The sequence below is a fragment of the Nanorana parkeri genome, unplaced genomic scaffold (genome assembly GCF_000935625.1).
Source record: "Nanorana parkeri isolate BGI_ZX_2015 unplaced genomic scaffold, ASM93562v1 scaffold1622, whole genome shotgun sequence".
In the NCBI taxonomy this organism is placed as follows: domain Eukaryota; kingdom Metazoa; phylum Chordata; class Amphibia; order Anura; family Dicroglossidae; genus Nanorana; species Nanorana parkeri.
This window is the reverse complement of record NW_017307890.1, coordinates 295,288-319,457: the sequence shown is the minus strand read 5'-3', so window position 1 is coordinate 319,457 and position 24,170 is coordinate 295,288. Positions and strand designations below refer to the sequence as shown.

At 46.3% G+C, this 24,170-nt stretch overlaps 2 protein-coding genes across 2 annotated transcripts; one reads left to right on the top strand and one right to left on the bottom strand.

The window, feature by feature from the left end:
• The first annotated feature begins 2,836 nt into the window (after window positions 1–2,836).
• Window positions 2,837–3,790, top strand: LOC108799074 (olfactory receptor 52D1-like). Its single transcript, XM_018570892.1, has one exon. It carries the CDS (start codon window positions 2,837–2,839, stop codon window positions 3,788–3,790), a length of 954 nt encoding a protein of 317 aa, XP_018426394.1.
• A 100-nt stretch (window positions 3,791–3,890) lies between these two features.
• On the bottom strand, window positions 3,891–22,721 carry LOC108799073 (olfactory receptor 51I2-like). The gene is given in 6 exon segments (XM_018570891.1): window positions 3,891–3,911; window positions 7,215–7,768; window positions 7,771–7,964; window positions 8,396–8,476; window positions 8,898–8,955; window positions 22,343–22,721. Coding segments are annotated over 6 exon segments (1,287 nt in total).
• Window positions 22,722–24,170: the final 1,449 nt, after the last annotated feature.

The following is a 24,170-nucleotide window of genomic DNA, read 5'->3' as shown; positions in this document are numbered from 1 at the left end:
GGACGCCCCTGGCCCCCTGTCATTTTTGCCCCTCTCACCCCCCGTTATGTCCAAATCTATATCAGGCAAGAATGGGACAACATTCCTCTCCCAAAACTCCAGCAACAGGTCTCCTCAGTTCCCAGACCTTTACAGAGTGTTGTTAAAAGAAGATGCTACCCTCTGGTAAATATAGTCCTGTCCCAACTTTTTTAAGACGTGTCACTGCCAATTAATTTCAACATTACCTTCTTTTTTTTAATTAAAATTGTCAATTTTCTCAGTTTAAACATTTGATATGTTTTCTATTTTCTATTGTGAATAAAATCTGTGTTTATGAGATTTGCATTCTGTTTTTATGTAGATTTTACACAACCTACCAACTTGTTGGGGGGAATTGGGGTTGTATTTTTCCTATTAAAATGTCTTTCTTTATTTATTTAATTATTATTTTTTTTCCTTTTTTTCTTTTTTTTGCATTAAATAACATGAAAAGCAAACTTTTTTTTTTTTTAATTTGCAAATAAATTTGCCACGCTTTGTACCAGAAACATAAACCTATAAGGCCTAGTGTCATTTTAAAGTGACATTAAACTCTCAGACTTTTTAACATAAACCAATACTGTAATGTGCGCCTTACTGTAATCCATGGTAGCTTCCCTTCTCTTTGCTGCTCTTCCTTTTAAATCCTCATGTCTTCTCATGCTGGGGGAAAACTTCCCTTTGCAGCTGACTGCCTCTTCCTGTAGTGCTGGCTCAGGTTACAAGCCCATACAAACCTATACACAGACACCGTGTATCCATTCCAGAGACAAGGCACTCAGCTGCAAAACAGAAGTTCTCCCCAGCATGAGAAGAGATACGGATTTAAAAGGAAGAGCAGCAAAGAGAAGGGAAACAACCATGGATCACAGTAAGGCGCACATCACAGTATTGTTATATGTTAAAAAATCTGAGGGTTTAATGTCACTTTAAGTGGGAAAAATTAATAAATAAAATATATACCTTTTTAACAGTAAAACTACTTTTTTTTTTAACTAACACTGGTCAAAACAGAAAACAATGCACTTTTTTTTTTTTTAATTATGTCATTTTTTTTTCTCCTATATATCCCATAGAAAATAAAATATTTTTTGCAAAACAATATTGCCAAATGAAAGCTTAAAGTATAATTAAAGCCTCTGTTTTTTTTTTTTTTTTTTGCATATGTCTGCTGCTGCTGCAAAAAAAAGTAGATATATGCAAATGCGCATGCGCAGTTCGGATTTTCGGCCGGGAGACGAGGAGCGACCCAAGGTAAGTCTATGGACGGTGTGCACCCGCATGCAGACACCGTGGGACAGGAAGTGCTGGATCAGAAGAGAGGAGTCAGCACTGGATCGGAGACTCGCCGGAGGGACAGATGAAAGAAGAGAAGGATCGGATTAAGAAACATCATTTAAGGTAAGTGCTGACATTAACATTGGGGGGAGGGAAAAAAAGTTATCCTTTCATGTCACTTAAATTTTTTTTCCCAAAAACCAATGTAGGTATCTCTGTAAAAAATAAGTCAAGGCAACTGGATTTGCTGTATTTTTCTTGAAGACGTCTCACTGGTCATCCGACCAGCTTTCTCAAATCAACAATCCCATTGTGTTAGAGAACTATGAGATGAGTTATTTCCACTCACCTCATAGTTCTAGCCGACCTGTGACAATGAGACTGTCACAGGTCGGCTCAGTAGATCGGGAGGTGAGCGAACAGGGGAGGGGCTGGATTCCCCTCTCCCCGCTCCGATCTGCCAGCGCTGACTGGCGGAACGGACGGGGAGGGGGCGGGTACAGCTGGCTCTGCCTCTAGATAGGCAGAGCCAGCTGTCACTCACGCAGCTGGGCGGATCTCGACATCGATGTCGGGATCCGCTCCGGCGTCTCAGTATACCGCGAGCTGCAGGACGCAGTATACTGAGCTTAGGGTGACGGGAGGACGCTAGTTTGTGTCCTCCCGTTACCCTAAGGAGAACTATGGGGAAAAGCCCTGACCCCATAGTTCTCCTTTAATGTAAAAATTCCGCCGGTTTGTAGGGGTATTCTGGTACACGAGGGCTGAAGTTTCCATATGTTGATGTAATGTCCACCCGTGTATTCACAATGGGCGGACTGCAAGTGGTTAACATGAAAGACTGAGGACATCTATTGACAGCCTATTGCATCTATCAGTGGAAACATCGGAACTCAATCATTTGGAGAGGTGTTTATATACATTCAGCCATACTGTGTATCTTGGATAGTACTATCCACTATTATTATTATTATTATACAGGATTTATATCGCACCAACAGTTTGCGCAGCGCTTTACAATATAAGGAAGACATTACAATCACAATACAATTCAAGAGTCAGAGGGGGGTTGCAGACACTGAGCGCTTGGTCAGGTGAATTAGTCTAGCAGCTGCCTTCATGATAGACTGACGGGGGGAGGAGCCTGTGTAGAGGTAGGCCAATGAGGAGGGAGTTGCACTATACACTATAGTCTCGTGTTTGGTTTCCCACCAAGCCTTCTACTTCTGTGGAGCTTTATGTTCTCACCAGTTTGTCTTTACTTCCTCCAGGGTTCCAGTCCCCTTCCACAGCACAGAAACAGAATTGGTAACTTACATGGTATCTGACCGAACTGTCTCCAATAGAAATTTCTCTTTGAAAGAAGTCCGGCAATCCGGTTCCATATCTTGCCAAGCAATGGTCATGGTGGATTGACAGTATCCAGTGAACGTATTGGGAATATATCATTAGAAACTGGTGCACATCCTAAATTGCTTTTACTTCAATCAAATCTCAACTTTTTGTTATTAGGAAAACATTACTCTTACTCCCGAAAATGCAAAATGTCACATCTGGTCACCCAACGGTGCTGTTTCTCAGTTTTGGAGACATGCTGTCCACGAGATACATCTACAGTGTTATAGCATGCTTTGTCTATGGGCTGATCGTCTTATTTAATGGCTCAGTGATCTCCGCCGTAGCTTTGCACAAATCCCTGCAAGAGCCCATGTACATTTTTATAGGCGTCTTATGCGTCAATGGATTATACGGGAGCGCCTCCTTTTTCCCCGGCCTTATTGTGCAATTGTTCTTCAGTATAGAAACCGTTTCCTACATTGGATGCGTTATACAGGTCTACTGTATCCATACCTACTTAGGATGCGAGATGACCTTACTAACCGCTATGGCGTATGACCGTTATGTATGTATCTGCAACCCTTTGAGATATAACCACATTATGTCCTTGAACACGGTTCTCAAACTGGTTGCCGCGGCCTGGTCGTACACGATCGTCCTGGTCAGCATTCATATTGTGTTGACGATTCGGCTTCCACTCTGCGATAACATTATACTGAAGATATACTGCGACAACTGGTCCATCGTGAGGCTCGCTTGTGTAGATACCACAGTGAATAATGGCTTTGGCCTCTTTATCGCCTCTACGTTCATTGCCTTAATGCCCATGCTGATCATCTGCTCATATATTAAGATTCTTAAGGCCTGCGCCCGCTCCTCAAAAGACTTTCAAGCCAAGGCTCTTCAGACCTGCACCCCTCACTTGATTACCATCACCAATTTTGTTTGCAATTTGTTTTTCGAACTCCTCGTGTATCGCTTTATACCTACGGAATTCCCATATGAGCTGAGGGTGGTCATGTCCGTCCAGGTCCTTGTGGTGCCACCTATTCTTAACCCTTTAATTTACGGACTGAAGCTGAAAGATATCAGGGTTAAGATCCTTTATATCTTCCACTTAAGGGAGAGCAAAGTTCATGGCAACCAATTGTAGCATATTACATAGATGAAGAAAATAAAGATATGGAAGTTCTATTTTTAAGGAGAAGGTGTATTGATTTTGTATATAGTTTCTGTCTTTTTTAGAGTCGGGACTAAAAGCTTAATAGCTCAAGCTGAAATTAAACACCCAACTGAATCAATCAAAGCTCTGACTCCTCCCCCTTCTCTGTTTAGAACGGTGGTTCTCAACCTGTGTAACATCAGGACCCACATTTGTCCTTGGCCATTAAGTCGTGACGCAAGTTGCACTGCAATGGAACGCCCGGCATTGTGGTACAGATCAACCCAGTCTCACTATCTTATGAGAACTGGAGTGGATCCTCTAGCCTGGGGTCCAGTGTGGGCTGCTGTGCTGTGATAGAGCTCCATCCATATGTACATTGCTTGCACAGCTCCCTTGCGTGTCCTGTAGAGATGCCAGGACACAGAATGTGATGTCACTCCGGTCCAGGCACCTCTGTAAGGCACGCGAGGGAGCTGCAAGCAATGCACAGATGGATGAAGCTCCCTCGCGGCCATGGCCCCATCCATATGTTCATTGCTTGCACAGCTCCCTTGCGTGTCCTGTAGAGGTGCCAGGACACAGAATGTGATGTCACTCCGGTCCAGGCACCTCTGCAAGGCACGCGAGGGAGCTGCAAGCAATGCATATATGGATGAAGCTCCCTCGCGGCCATGGCTCCATCCCACCCCACCTCACCTCAAGCTGACACTCGGCACCAGGCAGCATATTTTGAATGGCTGCTTGGCCCGAGAACTGATAGTGTTGAGCTAGGGGGAGGCTAGGGAGCCTCTTCTACAAAATTGGATGGTATGTGGTGACCCACTGAACAAGGGCTCCCGACCCACTTTTGGGTCACGACCCACCAGTTGAGAACCAAGGGTTTAGAAGGACCATCTGAAATCTCAATCACAGAGAGAGTCTGAAAGCAAGCAGCTTCTCTTCTACTTTCTTTATAGAAAACCCATAATGCCCTGCAAATTCAGAGTTACGGGTGTACCCTGTGTGTAATGTTTATTTGTAAACTAAAAATTTTCAAGACATAGAAAAAAATGCATATAAAACATCAAACTAAAAAGCTTCCCAAAATTGACCCCAAACTGTCATAGTTTATGTTCTATAAGATTGTTCTAATAACACTATAGCCCCAATACAGAATTTGACCATATGTAATCCTCTCCTGACGTAGATCCTTTTAGTGCTTATGGGGACACTGGGTACCAGTTATGCTTTTTTTAAGTCTTCAGACCAGTCCTGTGATGTGCAGGATCCTTTTCCTCTATGGATCATACCCTTGCGGTGGTGGGTACCCAATGATGCAGAAGACAATGCTGATATGATGACCATAACACCACCTTCTGGCACCCTACACCACGTCCATGACACCCTACACTCCTAGAATGTCTTCAGTCTTCCAGGTTAACTATGCATATTGGGGCAAAAATAATTGACTGTGGGGGGAACAGTACCGGACAAGCAGTGAGTATTGCAATAAGAGCTGCTTTCTTTATTTTACCTCTTACTTGGGCACCTTAAAAAATACTAGGGCTGTTACTGATTAAAATTTTCGTGTCCGATTAATTGAAAAAAAAATTTACTCGATTAATTATAACACACATACAGATCCAACTACATTGGCCTATACACATACAGCACAGCAGTGAAGTAATAAAATGAACTAGGATCACACTAATCCAGCACGTTATTAATCTCACGTGCCTCACTCAATATGGCCGCCGCTTGAGTGAGGCAACTCAGAATAATAACGTGCTGGATTAGTGTGATCCTAGTTCATTTTATTACTTCATTGCTGTGCTGTATGTGTATAGGCCAATGCCTTGGCTGGCGCTCGTGCAGAAAGTTTCTTGGGCAAACTCACGGGCCCAAGTGGCTCCGACGGCTAACGAAGGGAAGGGAGGAGGAGTCCGGGGACGTCACGGACATCGACATCACCGGACTCCTCCCCCCTACGCTAGCCGTCACGGACATCGACGTCACCGGACTCCTCCCCCCTTCCCTTCGTTAGCCGACGGAGCCACTTGGGGAAGGAGGAGGAGTCACCAGATCTCCGACGGGACTCCCGGAAGCCGTCGGAGAGGTAAATATTTTCACTAGCAAAATAATTTTAATCGATCAAAAAGTTTAACGATTAATCGAGAAATTAATCGTTAATTTCCACAGCCCTAAAAAATACAAATAAAATAACCCAAAGTTGGGCTTTTAAAAATGGTAATTATAATTGTGTCAATATACAGAATAGGATTTTGTAGGTTAGCACCTCGCTCTCTCTTCCTTCCAGTGGTGTATTGCCAGATGAAAAAAAGTAGGGGTGCAGCGATACCAATACTAGTATCGGTGCAGATACTCGCCCAAATGCTCCGATACTAACCTCCGATACCGTAAGTTCTGGTCAGAGGGAGATCTCCCTCTGACCGGCAGTGCCGAGGGAGCATGGAACCATCTTCCTTTCAAATCAGGGAGCCGGGCGGTTGGGTTTGGTAAGTAGCCTGGCTTCCTAACCAATCAGGAAGCCGGGCGGCATGTAATGACCCACCTCCTGGCTTCTTGATTGGTCAGAAAGCCAGGTTGCCTAGGAACGTGCCGCCCAGCTTCCTGATTGGCTAAGAAGCCGGCTTCACTTGTTGGTAGGCAATCAGGAAACCAGATGGCACCTCATGACTCACCGCCCGGCTTCCTGATTGGTCAGGAAGCCAGGCAGCCTCTGAAGCCAGTGTTCTTGCTCGAACACCAGCTTCATAGGCAATCAGAAAGCTGGGCAATGGGTCATGATCCGCTGCCCGACTTCCTGATATTCGAGGCACAATGCACCGGTATTCGATATCGGCGAGTACCAGAAAAAAATAATAATTGGTACTCGTACTCCAGACCGAAAAAATGGTATTGGTGCATCCCTAAAGAAAATAATCAGCTTCAGCCCAGTGCTAACACCCAAGGGTGTAACTACCACCAATACAGGTGATATAGCAGCTAATGGGTCCTGATAGCAGGGAAACCAAAACCATGTCTAAAAATGGATGTCAAAACAAAAAAGTTCACTTGCTATGTAATAATGTTCCTGCACACTGTGAAAGATGACTCTGACTGCTGACTGGTGATCACCCTTCCAGTGGCGTCACAAAAAAAGTTGGAAAAATGGCAATGCTGTATAAAGTACGGCTGAGATTTGTAGTCCTCTATAGAGGGTCCTATTCTGCATTGCTGCAATGCAGAATGGGGCCTGCTATAGAGCACTACAAATACCAGCAGTACTTTATACAGCACGTCCATCAGTTGGGCTACAAAAAAAATTATTCTTAATTCTTAAAAACAAATCTCTTATCTTAGTCCTTATTTTCTTCAACTTTAACCCATAAAGGAAATGATTCATAACTGGCATCACAACTAAAATCTGCACAGATGTATAGACTCTCAGTTCATGGGGCGGCTTAGCCGTAGCAAATCGGTAGATTAGGATCTCAAAGAGGGTATAAGTTACATAAACTACAATGCTTATCAAGTGCGGAGTACAGGTCTGAAGGGGCTTGTCTTTAACTGCCTTTGATGACCTCACACAGACCTTAAAAATCTGTATATAGGTATAAAATATAAAGAGTGGTGGCATGACCCCCAACAATGTTGTAGTCACAAACAGTCCATAGAGAATGTTCAATGTTGTGTCAATGCAAGAGAGCCTCACCACTGACCAATTGTCACAGTAGATCTTCAGGATTTCTGAGGAACATAATGAAAGTCTGACTGTCAAAATCAACTGAGTGCCAAACAATATAATAGGATTCAGATAAGCTCCAGCAATCCCTTTGAATTCAGTCAATAAGGTCACGATGCTGGTGTTTCTCAGCGGGTTACAGATGCACACATAGCGGCCATAGGCCATAGCTGCCAGTATGGTCATCTCAAATGACACATAGGTGTGGAGGCAAAATACTTGTATCAGGCAGCGTGTGTATGAGTTTTCTGAAGAAGGTTTATGAAGAGAGGGGGGTAGAAGGACCAACTGCCGTAGATTTCATTTAAACACAATAGGGATATAAAAATGTACATTGGCTCATGTAGACTTCTGTTCAGTATGATGGTAGCGATCAGCACACCATTGTAAACGTGAGTTAGGACGTACCCAAATAAAACTAAGACACAATAAAGAAACCTTAAAGAAGAACTATGGGGTTAAGGCTTTTCCCCATAGTTCTCCTTAGGGTAACGGGAGTACACAAACTAGCGTCCTGCAGCTCGCGGTATACTGAGACGCCGCAGCTGAAGCGGATCCCGACAATTATGCCGGGATCCGCCCAGCTGCATGAGTGACAGCTGGCTCTGCCTATCTAGAGGCAGAGCCAGCTGTACCCGCCCCCTCCCCTGTCCGTTCCGCCAGTCAGCGCTGGTGGATCGGAGCAGGGAGGGGGGAATCCAGTCCCTCCCCCGTCACGGCAGAGAGTCGTGACAGGATCGAGAGGTGAGCGAACGCCGGTATGTGTTCGCTCACCTCCCGTTCTACTGAGCCGACCTGTGGCAGTCTCATTGTCACAGGTCGGCTAGAACTATGAGGTGAGGTGAAAAGTACTCGCCTCATAGTTCTCCTTTAATGAAGTTATATCTCCAAAGCTAAGTGTCTTTATGGAAGGTTGATAGAAGTTGGCATTGTCCATCTTGTTCTGTGACCTACAAAAATAAAATAACACATGGATTTACACAACCCTGCCAGACAGCAGAGCCAGTTTGGTGGCCTACCTTATCTCAACTGCAGTTGGGCAATACAGATTGATTACACCCCAAACCCAACCCCTGACAGTAAAGCAATTGCAGCACACCGAAAAGGTCACCACTCTTCTTACTCCCGTCATCATGTTCCTTTTCTGCTCATGTGCAAACCTCATACCTGGTTGGCTCCTAATGCTGGACCTCCCACTTTCAAAGTCAGCCCTACTGCCAGGCGTTCGGCTGGAAATCAAGACAGTCGAATTTCAAGGCCTAGGCACCTAGGGAACATATCCTGGGTCTTCAATCTGGTACCCTGATTGTTTGGGCTGGGACTGCCATTAAAAATAGTAAGTACCTATTATACTGACCTGTCCCCAGCTACTTGTCCGCAATCCTACCACAGAGGTGCCCACTACCTTGTGTGTGTTTCCAACAGGCACCTGTATTGAAAGAGAAGGGTATCATGATTTATGGTGCCAAGTCACTCAGGTCCACTTCACTGCAATCAACAGGTCCACAGTAATGGATGGTACTTGAATTTTCTGCACCATCAACACCTTGTCTACAGAGTTCACTTCTTGGATTGGACATGTATAGTCCAACCACTCCCTACTTTGACCCATTGCTGCATCTGCACATACCTCCACTCTGCTCTACCTTCCCCATGTTGAAAGGCATGTGGCCTGGTCTGATACAGGAAGGGGGGGCACATGCTGTCCTATATTTCCTGGCCACCCTGGTTGCATGCTTAGATAAGGGTCTGGTTGGAATATGCAGGAAAAACTCCACATAGTTACTTTCCCTTTTCTTTAAAATAAAATGTGTACTGCCACTTTAATGTTTTAAACGTTATCTGACTCTGCGATGAAACATATTTTTACACTATGTATATACCAATTAGAGGGGTCCGGGTAGTTCCTATCAAACTCTCAGTAAGGATTAAGAGAGAGCAGATGATACTGCAGTGTAAAAATGGATGAAATGTGAAATGTACTAGAGAGAGACATGCATAATAGATGTTGTTTTGAAGGGCATTTAAAGGTGTCAATAATAGTGTAGTCAGGGCCGGTGCTAGGATTTTTGCCTACACAGGCAAACTTGCATTTTTGCGTGAAATGTCATGAAAACCAATGATTTGGAGGGGTGTCCCAATACTTTTGGCAATATAGTGTATCTACTGCTAGCAAGCGGTAGATACATGCAAAAACATTTTTTTTTTAAAAACCTTTTAAAAAGGCTTTAAACTTACCTGTCTCTTCGCTGCACGCTCCCGTGTGAACATCTGAATAGTCTTGGGCGGCCGCAAAGGATCTTAGGGAGGGCGCATGTGCTCTTCAGATGTTCGGCCGGGAGACGAGGAGAGACACAAGGCAAGTCTATGGAGCAGCGTGCACCCGCACAGATACAGTGGGACAGCGGAGAAGAGGAGGACAGAGGAGTCATTTAAGGTCTGGTTCACACCTGGGCGTTCCTACACGCTGTAAAACGCTCAACATGTGAAAACCAATGATTGCCTATGGGCATGGTTCCCACCTGGGCGCTTTACAGCACGTAGGAACGCGCTGCAAAACGCTCTACGCCCAAAGAAGTACAGGTGCTACTTTGGGGCGTTTTGCCGCGCGTTTACATTGGTATTCCCGAGTGTGGATCGGGGTTAACAAAGCGGTAACCCCGAGCCACACTCGGGAATACAGCGTACAGGTCTTACCTTGTCCGCGATCCCCGCTGTGTCCTCCGGCGGCTGCCGACTTCCGGGTTACGTCCCTTGCGAGCGGCCGCGTCGCAGGGGGCGGAGCCGGCGGGAAGTTTAAACGTTTTTTTTTAAATAGAGAAAATAAAGGGGGGAAAAAATCATACCGCCAGTGAAACGAGTTTCACTAAACGGAAAAACGCGCTAAAAAACGCCTGGTCACACATTTTAACATAATCTCACCCAGTTTTTTGGCGGTGGAATAGGTGAAGCATTCCAGCGCTTTCCCAGCTGTTCCAGGGCAGATCGGCATCGCAAATCGTATGTGCAGGAGAACCGATCTGCCCTGGAACAGCTGATCGGTCCTGAAATGTCACTTCTATCCGACTTTGTGAGTGCGGTGAAATGTGAGATCGCAGTCGGATAGAAGTGATTTTTCAGGACCGATCAGCTGTTTCAGGGCAGATCGGTTCTCCTGCACTTGTGATTTGCGATGCCGATCTGCCCTGGAACAGCTGGGAAAGCGCTGGAATGCTTCACCTATTGGCGGTCACACATTTCACCGCCGAAAAACTGGGCAGGATTACGTTAAAACGTGTGACCACGTCACCGGTCACACGTTCTAACGTAGTCACAACCTTTGATAGAACACCGCCATCAGCGGTGTATGGCCGGTACCCATGTGAGGGATCTGGGGGGCCTCTTACATGGGTATCAACTGTACCGGGGCGGCATGGCAGAGGTGACAGGGGAGGGGGTGGAGAAGGCCAGGCCCCAGCAGCAGCACGTAAGAGGAGTTGGAAGGAAGTACAGGGAAAGGGATCCCGACGGCCAGCCCAGCCCACCTGGGACCCTGCAGAGCCCACCATAGAGAGTCTCAGGTGGGCTATGCAGGATCTATGGTGTGCTCTGCAGTTTCACAGGTAAGTCCAGCACTCTACTGCAACATTAGAGACAGCTAAGATAAAATCTTGCACCAGGGCCCTTTGGTTATTAGGTCCGCCACTGATGCTGCTTGTAGCAAGGCTTGTGTGTCAGCTGTAGCCCTCCTGTACTTACCAGCGGCTACCCCTCCTCTTGATTCCACTTCCGTGTTTGGCTCAGCACCTGGATTGCAACCGGGCAGGGCTTGTCGGGGACAAAAAAGTCTGGACGCCGGCACGTGCGTCAATAAATAGACGTACTTCTACCTTTGGAGTGTCGGTGTCCATACTTTTTTGTATCACTGGACGGTAGCCATCCGTCGACTGCCGATGCACCCAACCATTCTTATTATAGATAAGCGGTCAGGAGTGCAATGGGTATATGGATTGTAGGGCTTGTCGGGGGTCACGTGATTTGGTTGCTTGGTCTAAAATGCCCAGGCCTATTTTTTGTCTCAGGCCTGCCCTGATGGGATTGGTTATCTGAGGCCGAAGGAGTAAAAAGAATAAGTGCACTTTGTTTTAAAGAGCACTGAACCTTTAAGCCTTGAGACTTAAAGGAGAACTATGAGGGGGGAGTGCTTTTCACTCACCTCATAGTTCTAGCCGACCTGTGACAATGAGACTGTCACAGGTCGGCTCAGTAGATCGGGAAGTGAGCGAACACATACCGGCGTTCGCTCACCTCTCGATCCTGTCATGGCTATCTGCTGTGACAGGGGAGGGGCTGGATTTCCCCCTCCCCGCTCCGATCCGCCAGCGCTGACTGGCGGAACGGACGGGGGAGGGGGCGGGTACAGCTGGCTCTGCCTCTAGATAGGCAGAGCCAGCTGTCACTCACGCAGCTGGGCGGATCCCGGCATAATTGTCGGGATCCGCTTCAGCTGCGGCGTCTCAGTATAGCGCGAGCTACAGCTCCCGCTATACTGAGACTTGGGTGACGGGATGACGCTAGTTTGTGTCCTCCCGTTACCCAAAGGAGAACTATGGGGAAAAGCCCCGACCCCATAGTTCTCCTTTAACCTGCCCCTATAACTTTACACTTGCCCTAAAGGTAACGATTCATTGACCACTAAAATGAGCCCTTACACCTCCGCTACACTGGGTCCTCAACACTTAACCGTCTATTGCAGCTGAATGACTTTCTGATGGGCATATTCCTGACACTTCTGGATAATGTCAAGTTTGGCACACCACACATCTCCACTGACCCATCATCATGATGGGCTGCTTAACTGGCCCAAAGCAATGCGCAGAAGGAAGGAGCGGGCAAGCTTTAACATTTCCAGGGCGTCCAAAGACTTCACTCATTAGAGAAGCCCAACATTGGGGTGTGAGGTCAAGGACTTGGAGGTATGTACCTCTAATTGCTTGGACATTCGCACAATAAGTCCATGCAAGATATTTGAGATGCGTTTATATTTATAATTATTATTATTGTTATTATTATTGTTATTTGATTATTGTTATGCTAACAACACAACAGTAATAACATAACAATAATTGAATAATAATATAGCAATAATAGTATAATAATATAACAATAATAGTTTATTTCAAGCAATACTGCCTTTATCTTCATGTATCAGAAATGAAATCTGTGTAGCTAATTACGACATTAATTAGCATTGTTACATGTTTAACGTTATGTTCTTTGGCTCCCATGACACCCCCAGTGGGATTGCTCATTTGTACAGGTTTTAAATGCCTGTCAACTAATTGGAATCCACATTGTGCAGATGTAGTGACAATGCTGTAAAAGACTCATCACCAAGCGATCCTAATGACCTCCCTCGGCATGGCTGATCTCACAGTATCTGCAGAATAATTGCTCCCGATGGATAAAACTGTAACATAACGCATCATTATCATCTGCAGTCAGTTATGAGGGTTCCCCATTGGGCAACTATTGATGAGTCTTGTTATCTTAGGTTGCCACTGGGGATTGGGGACGTTAAGAAGTTTAATTGTAATACTAATGAGCTTTAAGAAATGGCTTAATATGCCCGCTTAGAAATGTAGAAAACATTATAGACATTTTTTAAAATGTAAAATAATCAGAAAAGGGAAATAAATAGAAAAGCAATAAAACACGGAAACAACGACAATAAATGCTAAAATATATATTATGTGGAAATGTGATTATTGAATGTATTCTTTTTACATTTCCTGATTTTGATTTGGGTTATTGTCCCAGCAGCGGTTACTTGCAGTCTTACAGCTTTAGGATAAGAGCTATATATTGTGTATATTCTTCCTGTGGTTTTTTTTAAGGTTTCCTCCCAAATTAAAAAATAAAATAAAAAAAATACTAAACTTAAAGGAGAACTATGAGGGGGGTGCTTTTCACTCACCTCGTAGTTGTAGCCGACCTGTGACAATGAGACTGTCACAGGTCGGCTCAGTAGATCGGGAGGTGAGGGAACACATACCGGCGTTCGCTCACCTCTCGATCCTGTCACGGCTCTCTGCTGTGACAGGGGAGGGGCTGGATTCCCCCCTCCCCGCTCCAATTCGCCAGCGCTGACTGGTGGAACGGACGGGGGAGGGGGCGGGTACAGCTGGCTCTGCCTCTAGATAGGCAGAGCCAGCTGTCAGTCACGCAGCTGGGCGGATCCCGGCATAATTGTCGGGATCCGCTTCAGCTGCGGCGTCTCAGTATACCGGGGGGGCTGTAGCTCGCGGTATACTGAGCTTAGGGTGACGGGAGGACGCTAGTTTGTGTCCTCCCGTTACCCTAAGGAGAACTATGGGGATAAGCCCTAACCCCATAGTTCTCCTTTAAAAAGAAACTATGTTGGTCTTGGGTGAATTTTATTTTAAAATGTAAAATATTTATAAACTTTTATGTGGTTTTAAATTGATATTTTATATTTTCAATGACTTTTGATGGAGTCACACCCATGACACTGGAGTCACGGAGCATTATGAGATTTTAAGAGAGAGCACAGCTGGAGCTGTCTGTGAAAGTTCCCATTCGTCCATGTCACGGAATATCTGTAAAAAATAAGTCAAGGCAACTGGACTTGCTGTATTTTTCTTGAAGACGTTTCACTGGGCATCCAATTACAGCAAGTCCAGTTGCCTTGACATATTTTTTTACAGACACACACAAAAATGTCCAGAATCCATCTATCTGATACGTTCTCCGCCCACATCAATTCGAATACGGACAGTCTGGCCCCTACTGAAATCCGCTCGATGGACGCACCTTCAGATGGTCTTGTCTGCCACTTTAGGACCGGTGGCCCCTCTATTCTTGGATACACGAGCAAACCCTTCTTGTGTTTTCATGTGGGACGAAAGGAGTCCTTCCCAGGGGCCTATAAGATCTGGCCTCTCTATAGTGATCTCTCAATGATCTGAAGAGACGAAAGGACTGCCGTTGTCTTCTACCTTCTAGTGGCATAAGACCAGACTTCCCTCCTGATATACGTTTAATAGCTTCTTCCAACATTTTCCTGAAAAGCTGTTTTCCCCCAAAGGGAATGGCACAAAGACTGCTTGGAGGCCGAATCTGCCAGCCACTTATGCTCCCGTCTCCTGCCTTACCAACTGATTACTTGCTGCTGACCTATGTGTGGGGTACAGTTCCAGTGGATGTTTATATAATATGGGGGGGGGAAATGTCTGCCCCGGGCGCCCATAACTCTGGTTACGCCACTGCTGTCGCCTAACTTGGTCTCCGATCTACTTGCTGCTGATCCAGACCATCAGACCATTCTCTTGTTCTCCTGTCAGGACCTCTACCGTTTCCTCTTCGAAACCCTCCTGTCCGGCTCATCCCTTGGTGGGGTGATCCTGGGAGCCACGACCTGGCACCAGCAAGCAGTGCAACCCATCTCCACCATCAGGAGTTCTGGTGAAAACTGGCTGGCGCCTAGACTCCGCGCCTCAGGTTATCCCTGTATCACCTGCCAGGGGGTGTCACCATATCAGAAGCTTATCCCACCTCAATATAATAACTGTCCTTTTACTTCTTCCATTAACTCACCCCACGCAATTATTACCGTTTGCATCACCTGCCCCTCTTACTAGATTGTAAGCTTTCATGAACAGGGCCCTCCCAACCCACTGTACTGTCTCCCTACATTTTGTAAAGAGCTGTGCAAAATGTTGGCGCTATATAAATCCTGTATAATAATAATAATAATTATTAAGTAATCTGTACTTAGTTCATGCGGTTGTCTCGTTGTGTGACTATAGTTAGTTACAACAAGTAGTATCATCTGACCGGATAAAAAGTCCACAAATGATGAGGTGTGCCAAAAACAACCAAAACCTTCTACCCTTTAGACCAATGACAGAATTGCCTCTATAATTCAAAATCCATTGGCATGCCATCACTTTTAAAATAAACCCACAAGGGGTTTATTCCTTCTTTGATGGTAGTGGGCAGGGCCACTCAAGTCATACTTTTACTCCCCTTTGGCTAGCCTTATCTGCTAGCCTATTGCACATACAGTATATGGTATACAATTACATGGCCATTGTATACCCATTGTATACTGTAATGTTGGGGAGCTCACAGAGCACTCGCACAGCGGTTTTTCCATTAACCAAAAGTCTTTATTATTCTTTCAAAAGGCAGACAACATACAGGTAGCTCGTCTCCAGCATATAACATCTATTGGCTCACCAATCCTCGAGTTGCCCCACACACTCACGGTGTCCCAGTACTTTAACAGTTGTCTGCTGCAACACTGCTGCTCCGGCCTCAATCCTCAGTGCCACTGTCTGGTTCCTCCAGACAACCTCAATAACGTGCCAACCCACACAATAGGCTCCACAAACCCACAGCTCCCTGCTGCACTGGCCTCCACTCCTGGGTGGAGTTCTCCTGTCTCCCAGGTGGGGCCCTGAACACATCCCAGCACACTCCTTATAAGGGTTGTACACAGGTGCACAATCAGGTGCTGGCTGCTACTAACCCATGGACCCAGGAATGGAGATTTCGACCCACCCAGAGCTCTAAGAAATCTCCCGGCTCCAGGATCCCAACTATGATCCAGAAAACCCGGAAAGCACTGAAAAGGCAGTTCTCTCCTGGTACAAGTAATTAGTTCCTGGAGCCACTCAGCCTCTCTGGCTGAGAACCCTGGGTGACTTTGAGGCCACCTAACAACGTGGTAATGCCACGCAATAATACAATACCCATATAATGCCAATGGGCATTTGGTTTGACTTATATAGAGCTGTTTCTAGCTTGATGGTCTCACTAATGCCTCCTCAGTGTTAAGCAGCCTTTCTCAACTCAGTTGCTGTGGCACCCTGGGGGTGTCTTTTTTACTCAGAGACACCTCAACATTTTCACACAGCATTATTCCTTTCCACAGTGCAGGCAGGCCCGCCGCTACCACCATGAATAGTGACAGCTAGCTCTGCCCAATAGTTTCCTATTGTCCGGCGGCAATTTGCAATAGCCAATAGTAAACTAGCATTGTACCCGCCCTCTGCTGATGGACCGGATTGGGATATGCATATGCTGCTCGGCTGAGCCGCTCGGCCACGATCGGGAGCTGTACGGGCTATTGTGAATAGCCCGTACAGCACCCCTTCGATTCTACTGAACCGAAGGGGTCCTGGGGCCGAAGCTAGCCGAAGGATCGGCCGAAGCTACGGCCAGATCCTTCGGCAGCTTCGTGAATAGACCCCTAAATATTGATGCTAATCCATGGAGGGTGGGATCCATTCAGGGAGGATTTAATTGTAAAGGGTCACCCTTAAAATCCATCTGGGTTGAGGGTCTGGCATGGATTTTGGAGGGGCCAACAATTTGACATTTATGGTTTTTACATTTTAGACTGGGGTGCCTTGAGATTTTGCATACCTTCAAAGAGTGCCATGACTGAAAAAGGGTTAAGAAACACTGGTGTAAAGTATGGAAAACATGGATCTATGGAGTAGGGATCTGGGAGTAGCAATATAGAGCACCCATACCTTACTTCAGACACCCAACTTTATTATGCCTCAGAAATCACAACTTCACTCATTAGCAGAGGCAGGATCACAGTCATTCCAGGGAGTTGAAGAGACACTGGAGGCCTGTACTAAAGAAGCCGAGACCCCTAAAGTTCTACTGATGATTTTGAAGCCCAACGGACCTTCCAGTTTGATTTAGCTAAATACATTCCAGTTGCAATAAAAAGAGCAAAAAAGCATGCAACATGTTGCAGTTTACAGTTACGTTTTCTTTAGAAAGCAGCTTGGATAGAAAAGCTTGCCTCGTTGTAGAGATGGACCCTTGCTCTCTTTGTGGAAGCAGTCGTATCAATACAGAGGTCTGACAAGGCCCCTGTTGAGTCAGAGCTAGAGCTCTCCAGTGAGGATGGGCTTTGCTGATTAGCAAAATGTAAAATATGTAGCTGATTTAAAGGAGAACTATGAGGGGGGAGGGGGGGTGCTTTTCACTCACCTCATAGTTCTAGCCGACCTGTGACAATGAGACTGTCACAGGTCGGCTCAGTAGATCGGGAGGTGAGCGAACACATACGCTCGCTCACTTCTCGATCCTGTCACTGCAGAGAGCCGTGACAGGGGAGGGGCTGGATTCCCCCCTTCCCCGCTCCGATCCTCCAGCGCTGACTGGCGGAACGGACGGGGAAGGGGGCGGGTACAGCTGGCTCTGCCTCTAGATAGGCAGAGCCAGTTGTCACTCACGCAGCTGGGCGGATCCCGGCACAATTGTCGGGATCCGCTTCAGCTGCGGCGTCTCAGTATATAGGGAGCTGTAGCTCGCGGTATACTGAGCCTAGGGTGACGGGAGGACGCTAGTTTGCAACCTGGCCATCGGCATGTAAGGGCCTCTGGGGTTCCCTGAGAAGAGATGGGGTTAAAGAACACCTAGTGAGATCTTGGCCCAGTTGAAGTTTCCCAGGACTGTAGACTTGGTGAAGCTTATTCATTAAGCCTGAGCAAAGGACAATAATTAAAGCAACCCATAGAGACATATCATAGTCATTCAGTATGGGTTGCTTCAGGCCACAAAGGGTCTGGTTTACTGTAGTTTATGGTACAGTTTTAGGGGCATGTTTTATAAAGCAGTGAATGTGACATTCACCAAACATTCACAGATGGTTAACCATTCCCTGTTATTTAAAACACATGCACCAGGAGTATTCGCCTGCAGTGAATATTTGATGAATGCCACATTCACTGATTTAGAAAGATGCCCCTTTTTAAATTTCATAATTAAAACCGTGGTGGGGATTTTGGAGGGTAAGCTCACCCAGAGCCAAGACCAATGGGAATACTTCAAAGTTTTTTCTAGGATTGTTATTAAGGATGAGCTCAGGTTCAGACCGAACTCCTCTGAACATGGAAGTGCCACTCTGGACATGGAACATAGACACTCTGCCCAGTGAGCTGCAGGCTGGGGAACCCGCAGCTGCACATAAACAAAGGGGTGCGATGCTGATCCTGCCCTCAGTTACCTTATAGGGCCACATGGCCATATTAGGTAAATGTCATTTATAGTCACGTAGCCATAAAAGGTCAATGATGTCACTGCATTGCACCCCTCAGCTTACTTGCAGCTGCTGGGTGGGTGGGTGGGGGGGGGCTCCCCAGCCCAGAGCTGATTGGGTGATAGTAGAAAGAGCTGCCTTCCATTTTCAGAGGAATTCTTTCTGTGTCCGGTAGGGCTCAGGTTCAGGCCAGGTTCAGCCCAAATCTAAGCCCATCCCTTGTTACTATCATTATAATATAATATAACATAATATGTCTTTGTACAGCCATATTACATTCTTTCAGAGGTATATAAGTGTATGATAATAATAGTGTGTGAATGTGTTGGGGACATTAGAGTGTAAGCTCCTCTGTACAGAGATTGATGTGACTGTGGGGGGGGGGCATTAGAGTGTAAGCTCCTCTGTACAGAGACGGATGTGACTGGGGGGGGGGGATTAGAGTGTAAGCTCCTCTGTACAGAGACGGATGTGACTGGGGGGGGGGGATTAGAGTGTAAGCTCCTCTGTACAGAGACGGATGTGACTGGGGGGGGGGGATTAGAGTGTAAGCTCCTCTGTACAGAGACGGATGTGACTGGGGGGGGGGGATTAGAGTGTAAGCTCCTCTGTACAGAGACGGATGTGACTGGGGGGGGGGGATTAGAGTGTAAGCTCCTCTGTACAGAGACGGATGTGACTGGGGGGGGGGGATTAGAGTGTAAGCTCCTCTGTACAGAGACGGATGTGACTGGGGGGGGGGGATTAGAGTGTAAGCTCCTCTGTACAGAGACGGATGTGACTGGGGGGGGGGGATTAGAGTGTAAGCTCCTCTGTACAGAGACTGATGTGACTGTGGGGGGGGGGCATTAGAGTGTAAGCTCCACTGTACAGAGTCAGACTGCATAAGACAATAATAATATAATTTATAGTTATGAAAAGCAAATAAAAGTAAACAAAGTAACAATATTGCATTATGTGAGGATAATATTCATCTTTTCCGGTCATTTTGTATATTTTTAAGACTTGTATACGGCAGATATTCCTGATGAAATTTTGGGCATTTTAATTGCCTTTAGTTTATTGCCCCCTTGAGAGGCTGCCTTGCGTTTTTACTCTCTGGAGACCCTTGAGCCATTTTCAGCTCACACATCGGTTTTATTTTTTTAAACAGTTGTGATCTCCCCTCATGTGGCAGCTACTAATGAGCAGCTAATGAGCCCGTAACGTATTCACATCAGCTGAGAGTCGGCTCATCGGGAGGTTAGATGCTCACATGTGTTTCAAGTCAGCTCTCTCCCTGGAGATGAAAGAGATGTTATTGTACTAGAGATGCATTATCCCAATGTATCATCTTATACCAATAATATCAATGACTAGATATTAAAGGGGAATCATGCTGATTCTACAGACAGTACTGTGTGACAAATAGGTATGAGGTCAGGTTCAGACCAAACCTGGTCCGAACCTGGAAGGTAGATGGGTCCACCCGCCCAATCTGTAATGGATATGCTGATATCTAAGTAGATATAAAATGGGAAAAGTCACTGGCTGTATAAATGTGTCCACTGTTGGCCGGCCATTGAACCTACAAGGGTCGGCTCCAGATATTAAAGCTGACCATACCCCCTTCCCTTTTCTTTAGATCTGCCAACAGTTATGTAGTATGAGACTCTACCTGGCCAGGTACGAATGTAATGGATTGTTCAAGTAGGGCTTCTACTACATAGTTTTGGTAGATCTAAAGGAGTTTGAGTAGAGATTGAAGCTGCCCATATACACTATATTGCCAAACGTATTGGGACACCCCTCCAAATCATTGGATTCAGGTGTTCCAATCACCTCCAAGGCCACAGGTGTATACAATGAGGCACCTCAGCATGCAGACGCTTCTACAGACATTTGTGAAAAAATGGGCCGCTCTCAGGAGCTCAGTGACTACGTGTTTTTCAGGGGTTGGGCTTGGCCCCTTAGTTCCAGTGAAGGAAACTCTTAAGGCATCAGCATACCAAGACATTTTGGACCATTGCATGCTCCCAACTTTGTGGGAACAGTTTGGGGATGGCCCCTTCCTGTTCCAACACGACTGCGCTCCAGTGCACATCCTTCCCTTTTCTTTAGATCTGCCAACAGTTATGTAGTATGAGACTCTACCTGGCCAGGTACGAATGTAATGGATTGTTCAAGTAGGGCTTCTACTACATAGTTTTGGTAGATCTAAAGGAGTTTGAGTAGAGATTGAAGCTGCCCATATACACTATATTGCCAAACGTATTGGGACACCCCTCCAAATCATTGGATTCAGGTGTTCCAATCACCTCCAAGGCCACAGGTGTATACAATGAGGCACCTCAGCATGCAGACGCTTCTACAGACATTTGTGAAAAAATGGGCCGCTCTCAGGAGCTCAGTGACTACGTGTTTTTCAGGGGTTGGGCTTGGCCCCTTAGTTCCAGTGAAGGAAACTCTTAAGGCATCAGCATACCAAGACATTTTGGACCATTGCATGCTCCCAACTTTGTGGGAACAGTTTGGGGATGGCCCCTTCCTGTTCCAACACGACTGCGCTCCAGTGCACAAAGCAAGGCCCATAAAGACATGGATGGGGGAGTTTGGGGTGAAGGAACTTGACTGGCCTGCACAGAGTCCTGACCTCAACCCGATAGAACACCTTTGGGATGAATTAGAGCGGAGACTGCGAGCCTGGCCTTCTCCTCCAACATCAGTACCTGACCTCACAAATGGTCCAACATTCCCATAGACACACTCCTAAACCTTGTGGACGCCTTCCCAGAAGAGATTAAGCTGTTATAGCTGCAAAGGGCGGAGCCAACCCAACACTGAACCCTACAGACTAAGACTGGGATGCCATTAAAGTTCATGTGCATCTAAAGGCGTCCCAATACTTTTGGCAATATAGTGTATGTGAGTATTTGCAGTCAATTTCAACCAATTTTCCTACACCAGTAATCTCACGCAACTAATTTGGCCAAGTGTAACATTGAAACTGGACAATATATTGATATGCTTAACTCATCGAAAACTAAAGTATGCCATCTTAGTCATAAGTCATCCGATTTTTTTTTTTTGCCAGATGCAGTTGGGTCAATTTCAATTCCATCTCCTTGTGGCTGATTGGTTTGTAAATTTGATAATAAACTTGAATCAAAAGTTGTTTTATCAAAGTGCTACAACCTATGGCCATTTTTAGGCCATGTGTTACATCCTGTGCCATATCCTTCATTTTTCACAGTCCTGTTGTGCTATGAATCATTCATAATTTGGGTACTTTTTGGTTGGCAAGATGAACCAGACCCAACAGTAATGGATAGGTGTAAGAGCTGGAGCAAACCTCAGCATAAGAGGGCAGCCCAACCGGGCCTCTACAACATCTACATGTAAAACAAAGGCATCCTTTTTTTCCCCCCAATAAATTCATGAAGTTGATACATTGCATTACAGACAGACACGGAGAGACTAAGCGGAGGGGCTACATGACTGGGGGGAGGAATAGTCCCGGGAGAAAGGGTTAAAAATAAAATGGGAATAGCTGCTCTTACCTGATTGGACGTGGGAGTCAGGTGTCCGGGAGGAGCCGCATGGGAAGGGACTGCGAGGGCTGAGGGACGTCCTCTTTCTGGAAATCGACGAAGGAAGCAGGTTGTCCCACCCTCCCTCCCTGAATTATATACTGAGCTTTGGGTGACGGGAGGACGCTAGTTTGTGTCCTCCCGTTATCCTTAGTAGAACTATGGGGAAAAGCCCTGACCCCATAGTTCTTTAATCATAGAGGTGATTCTCATAGAGGTGATGATCATAGAGTTGATGATCATATAGGTGATGCTCATAGAGGTGATGCTCATAGAGGTGATGATCATAGAGGTGATGCTTATAGTAGTGATGCTCATAGAGGTGATGCTCATAGAGTTGATGATCACATAGGTGATGCTCATAGAGGTGATGCTCATAGAGGTGATGCTCATAGAGGTGATGCTTATAGTAGTGATGCTCATAGAGGTGATGATCATAGAGGTGATGCTTATAGTAGTGATGCTCATATAGGTGATGCTCATAGAGTTGAGGATCATAGAGGTGATGCTCATAGAGTTGATGCTCATAGAGGTGATGATCATAGCAGTGGTGCTCATTAGTGATGTGCTTGATGTTCGAGTTGAACGTGAGTTCGACTCGAACATCGCTAGTTCAAACGTTCGCCGAATGCAAGAACTTTGTGGGATGTTTGCGGTCTGTTCGACCGCGCAACATCCCACAAGGCAAGGCAATTTCTGAAGCTCTAATTGGGTAAAGGCTTGCACATCACCGCAGGTCAGGTGCAAGACTTTGCCCAATCAGGGCTCAGTACTCTGTAAGAGCCATGGTTGGGCAAAGTCATGATGACTCTGCCCAATCATGGCTCCTCTGTCAGATGACGTCAAACTACACATTTGGGTAGAGGTAGCTGTCTCCGCTAGCTCCGCCCAATTATTTATGTTTTGCCGGCATCTGTCAAAATGCCATTATGCGGCAGGGAGCGGACGGGGTGGTCGTCGTTTAAAAAAAAAACAACTATTATTTCTATGTACTTTTTATTGTTTTATTTCGTGTTGTCGTCGTGGACAACGCTGGACGCCGTGATTGACCCTGGATTACGTCGGTGGATCCATTTTTGGGGTTTAAAAAAAATAAAAATAAAGGACTTGTCAAAAACATGTCTTTTTCTTTTTTTCCAAATAAAGGATTTTATCTATAAGTCTGGACTTTTTAATAACTATTTTATTTAACCCTTTAGTGAATGGGTAGGGGTACCCCTTACTCATTCACAAGGGGGGAGGCGGCATCTGGGTGACCCCTTAATGAAAGGGGTCCTTCGATGCATGTACGCCCCCTTGCCCACAGACCCCCACAACCACCGGGTCAGGGTTGTGGGCAGTGGCGACTCTAGGAACAATATGTAGGGGGGGCACATAAGATACAACAGTCAAATCTGGGGGGGCACTAATAATTTTCATTGCATGTCGCAACCGCTGGCCACCGATGAGCTGATTTAATTGCAGATGGCATCGGCACCCCGCGTTTGCGACATTTAGTCCAACGCCGCCCACAATCCCGCATACCGCAACGGCCGGGCGCCGATGCCATTCGCAATTTAATCTGCTCTCGACGTCCGGCAGTTGTGGAATACAGCATGGACTGACTGGCAACTTTTAGCCCAGGGGGCAAGTACAACCCAGAGGCCCATGATAACTTAGCCCCCCCCCCAGCTCTGCCTCTTCCCCCGCCTTCCCCCCGCCCCTGGCTGCCACTTTTGGCATCCATGTAACACCAGTGTGAAGGGTCTGGTGATGTGAGAACTAGTGCTGGGCTCGGGCGTGTTCGCAACTCCACGTGCCGAGCCCACCAGGAAGCTGACAGCGCCAATCACAGGTACTGAGACATTATCCCGGTCCGCAGCTGCAGAGATCAGAATTTGTCTCAGTGCCTGTGATTGGCGCTGTCACCTTCCTGGCGGGCTCGGCACATGGAGCTGCGAACACGCCCGAGCCCATCACTAGTGAGGACTCCTAGTAAGTCCATAAAAGGGGTGACTGGCTGGGGGA

Coding starts and splice junctions, on each gene's coding strand:
- LOC108799074 (XM_018570892.1), top strand. CDS start 2,837: ATGCAAAATGTCACATCTGGTCACCCAACGGTGCTGTTTCTCAGTTTT.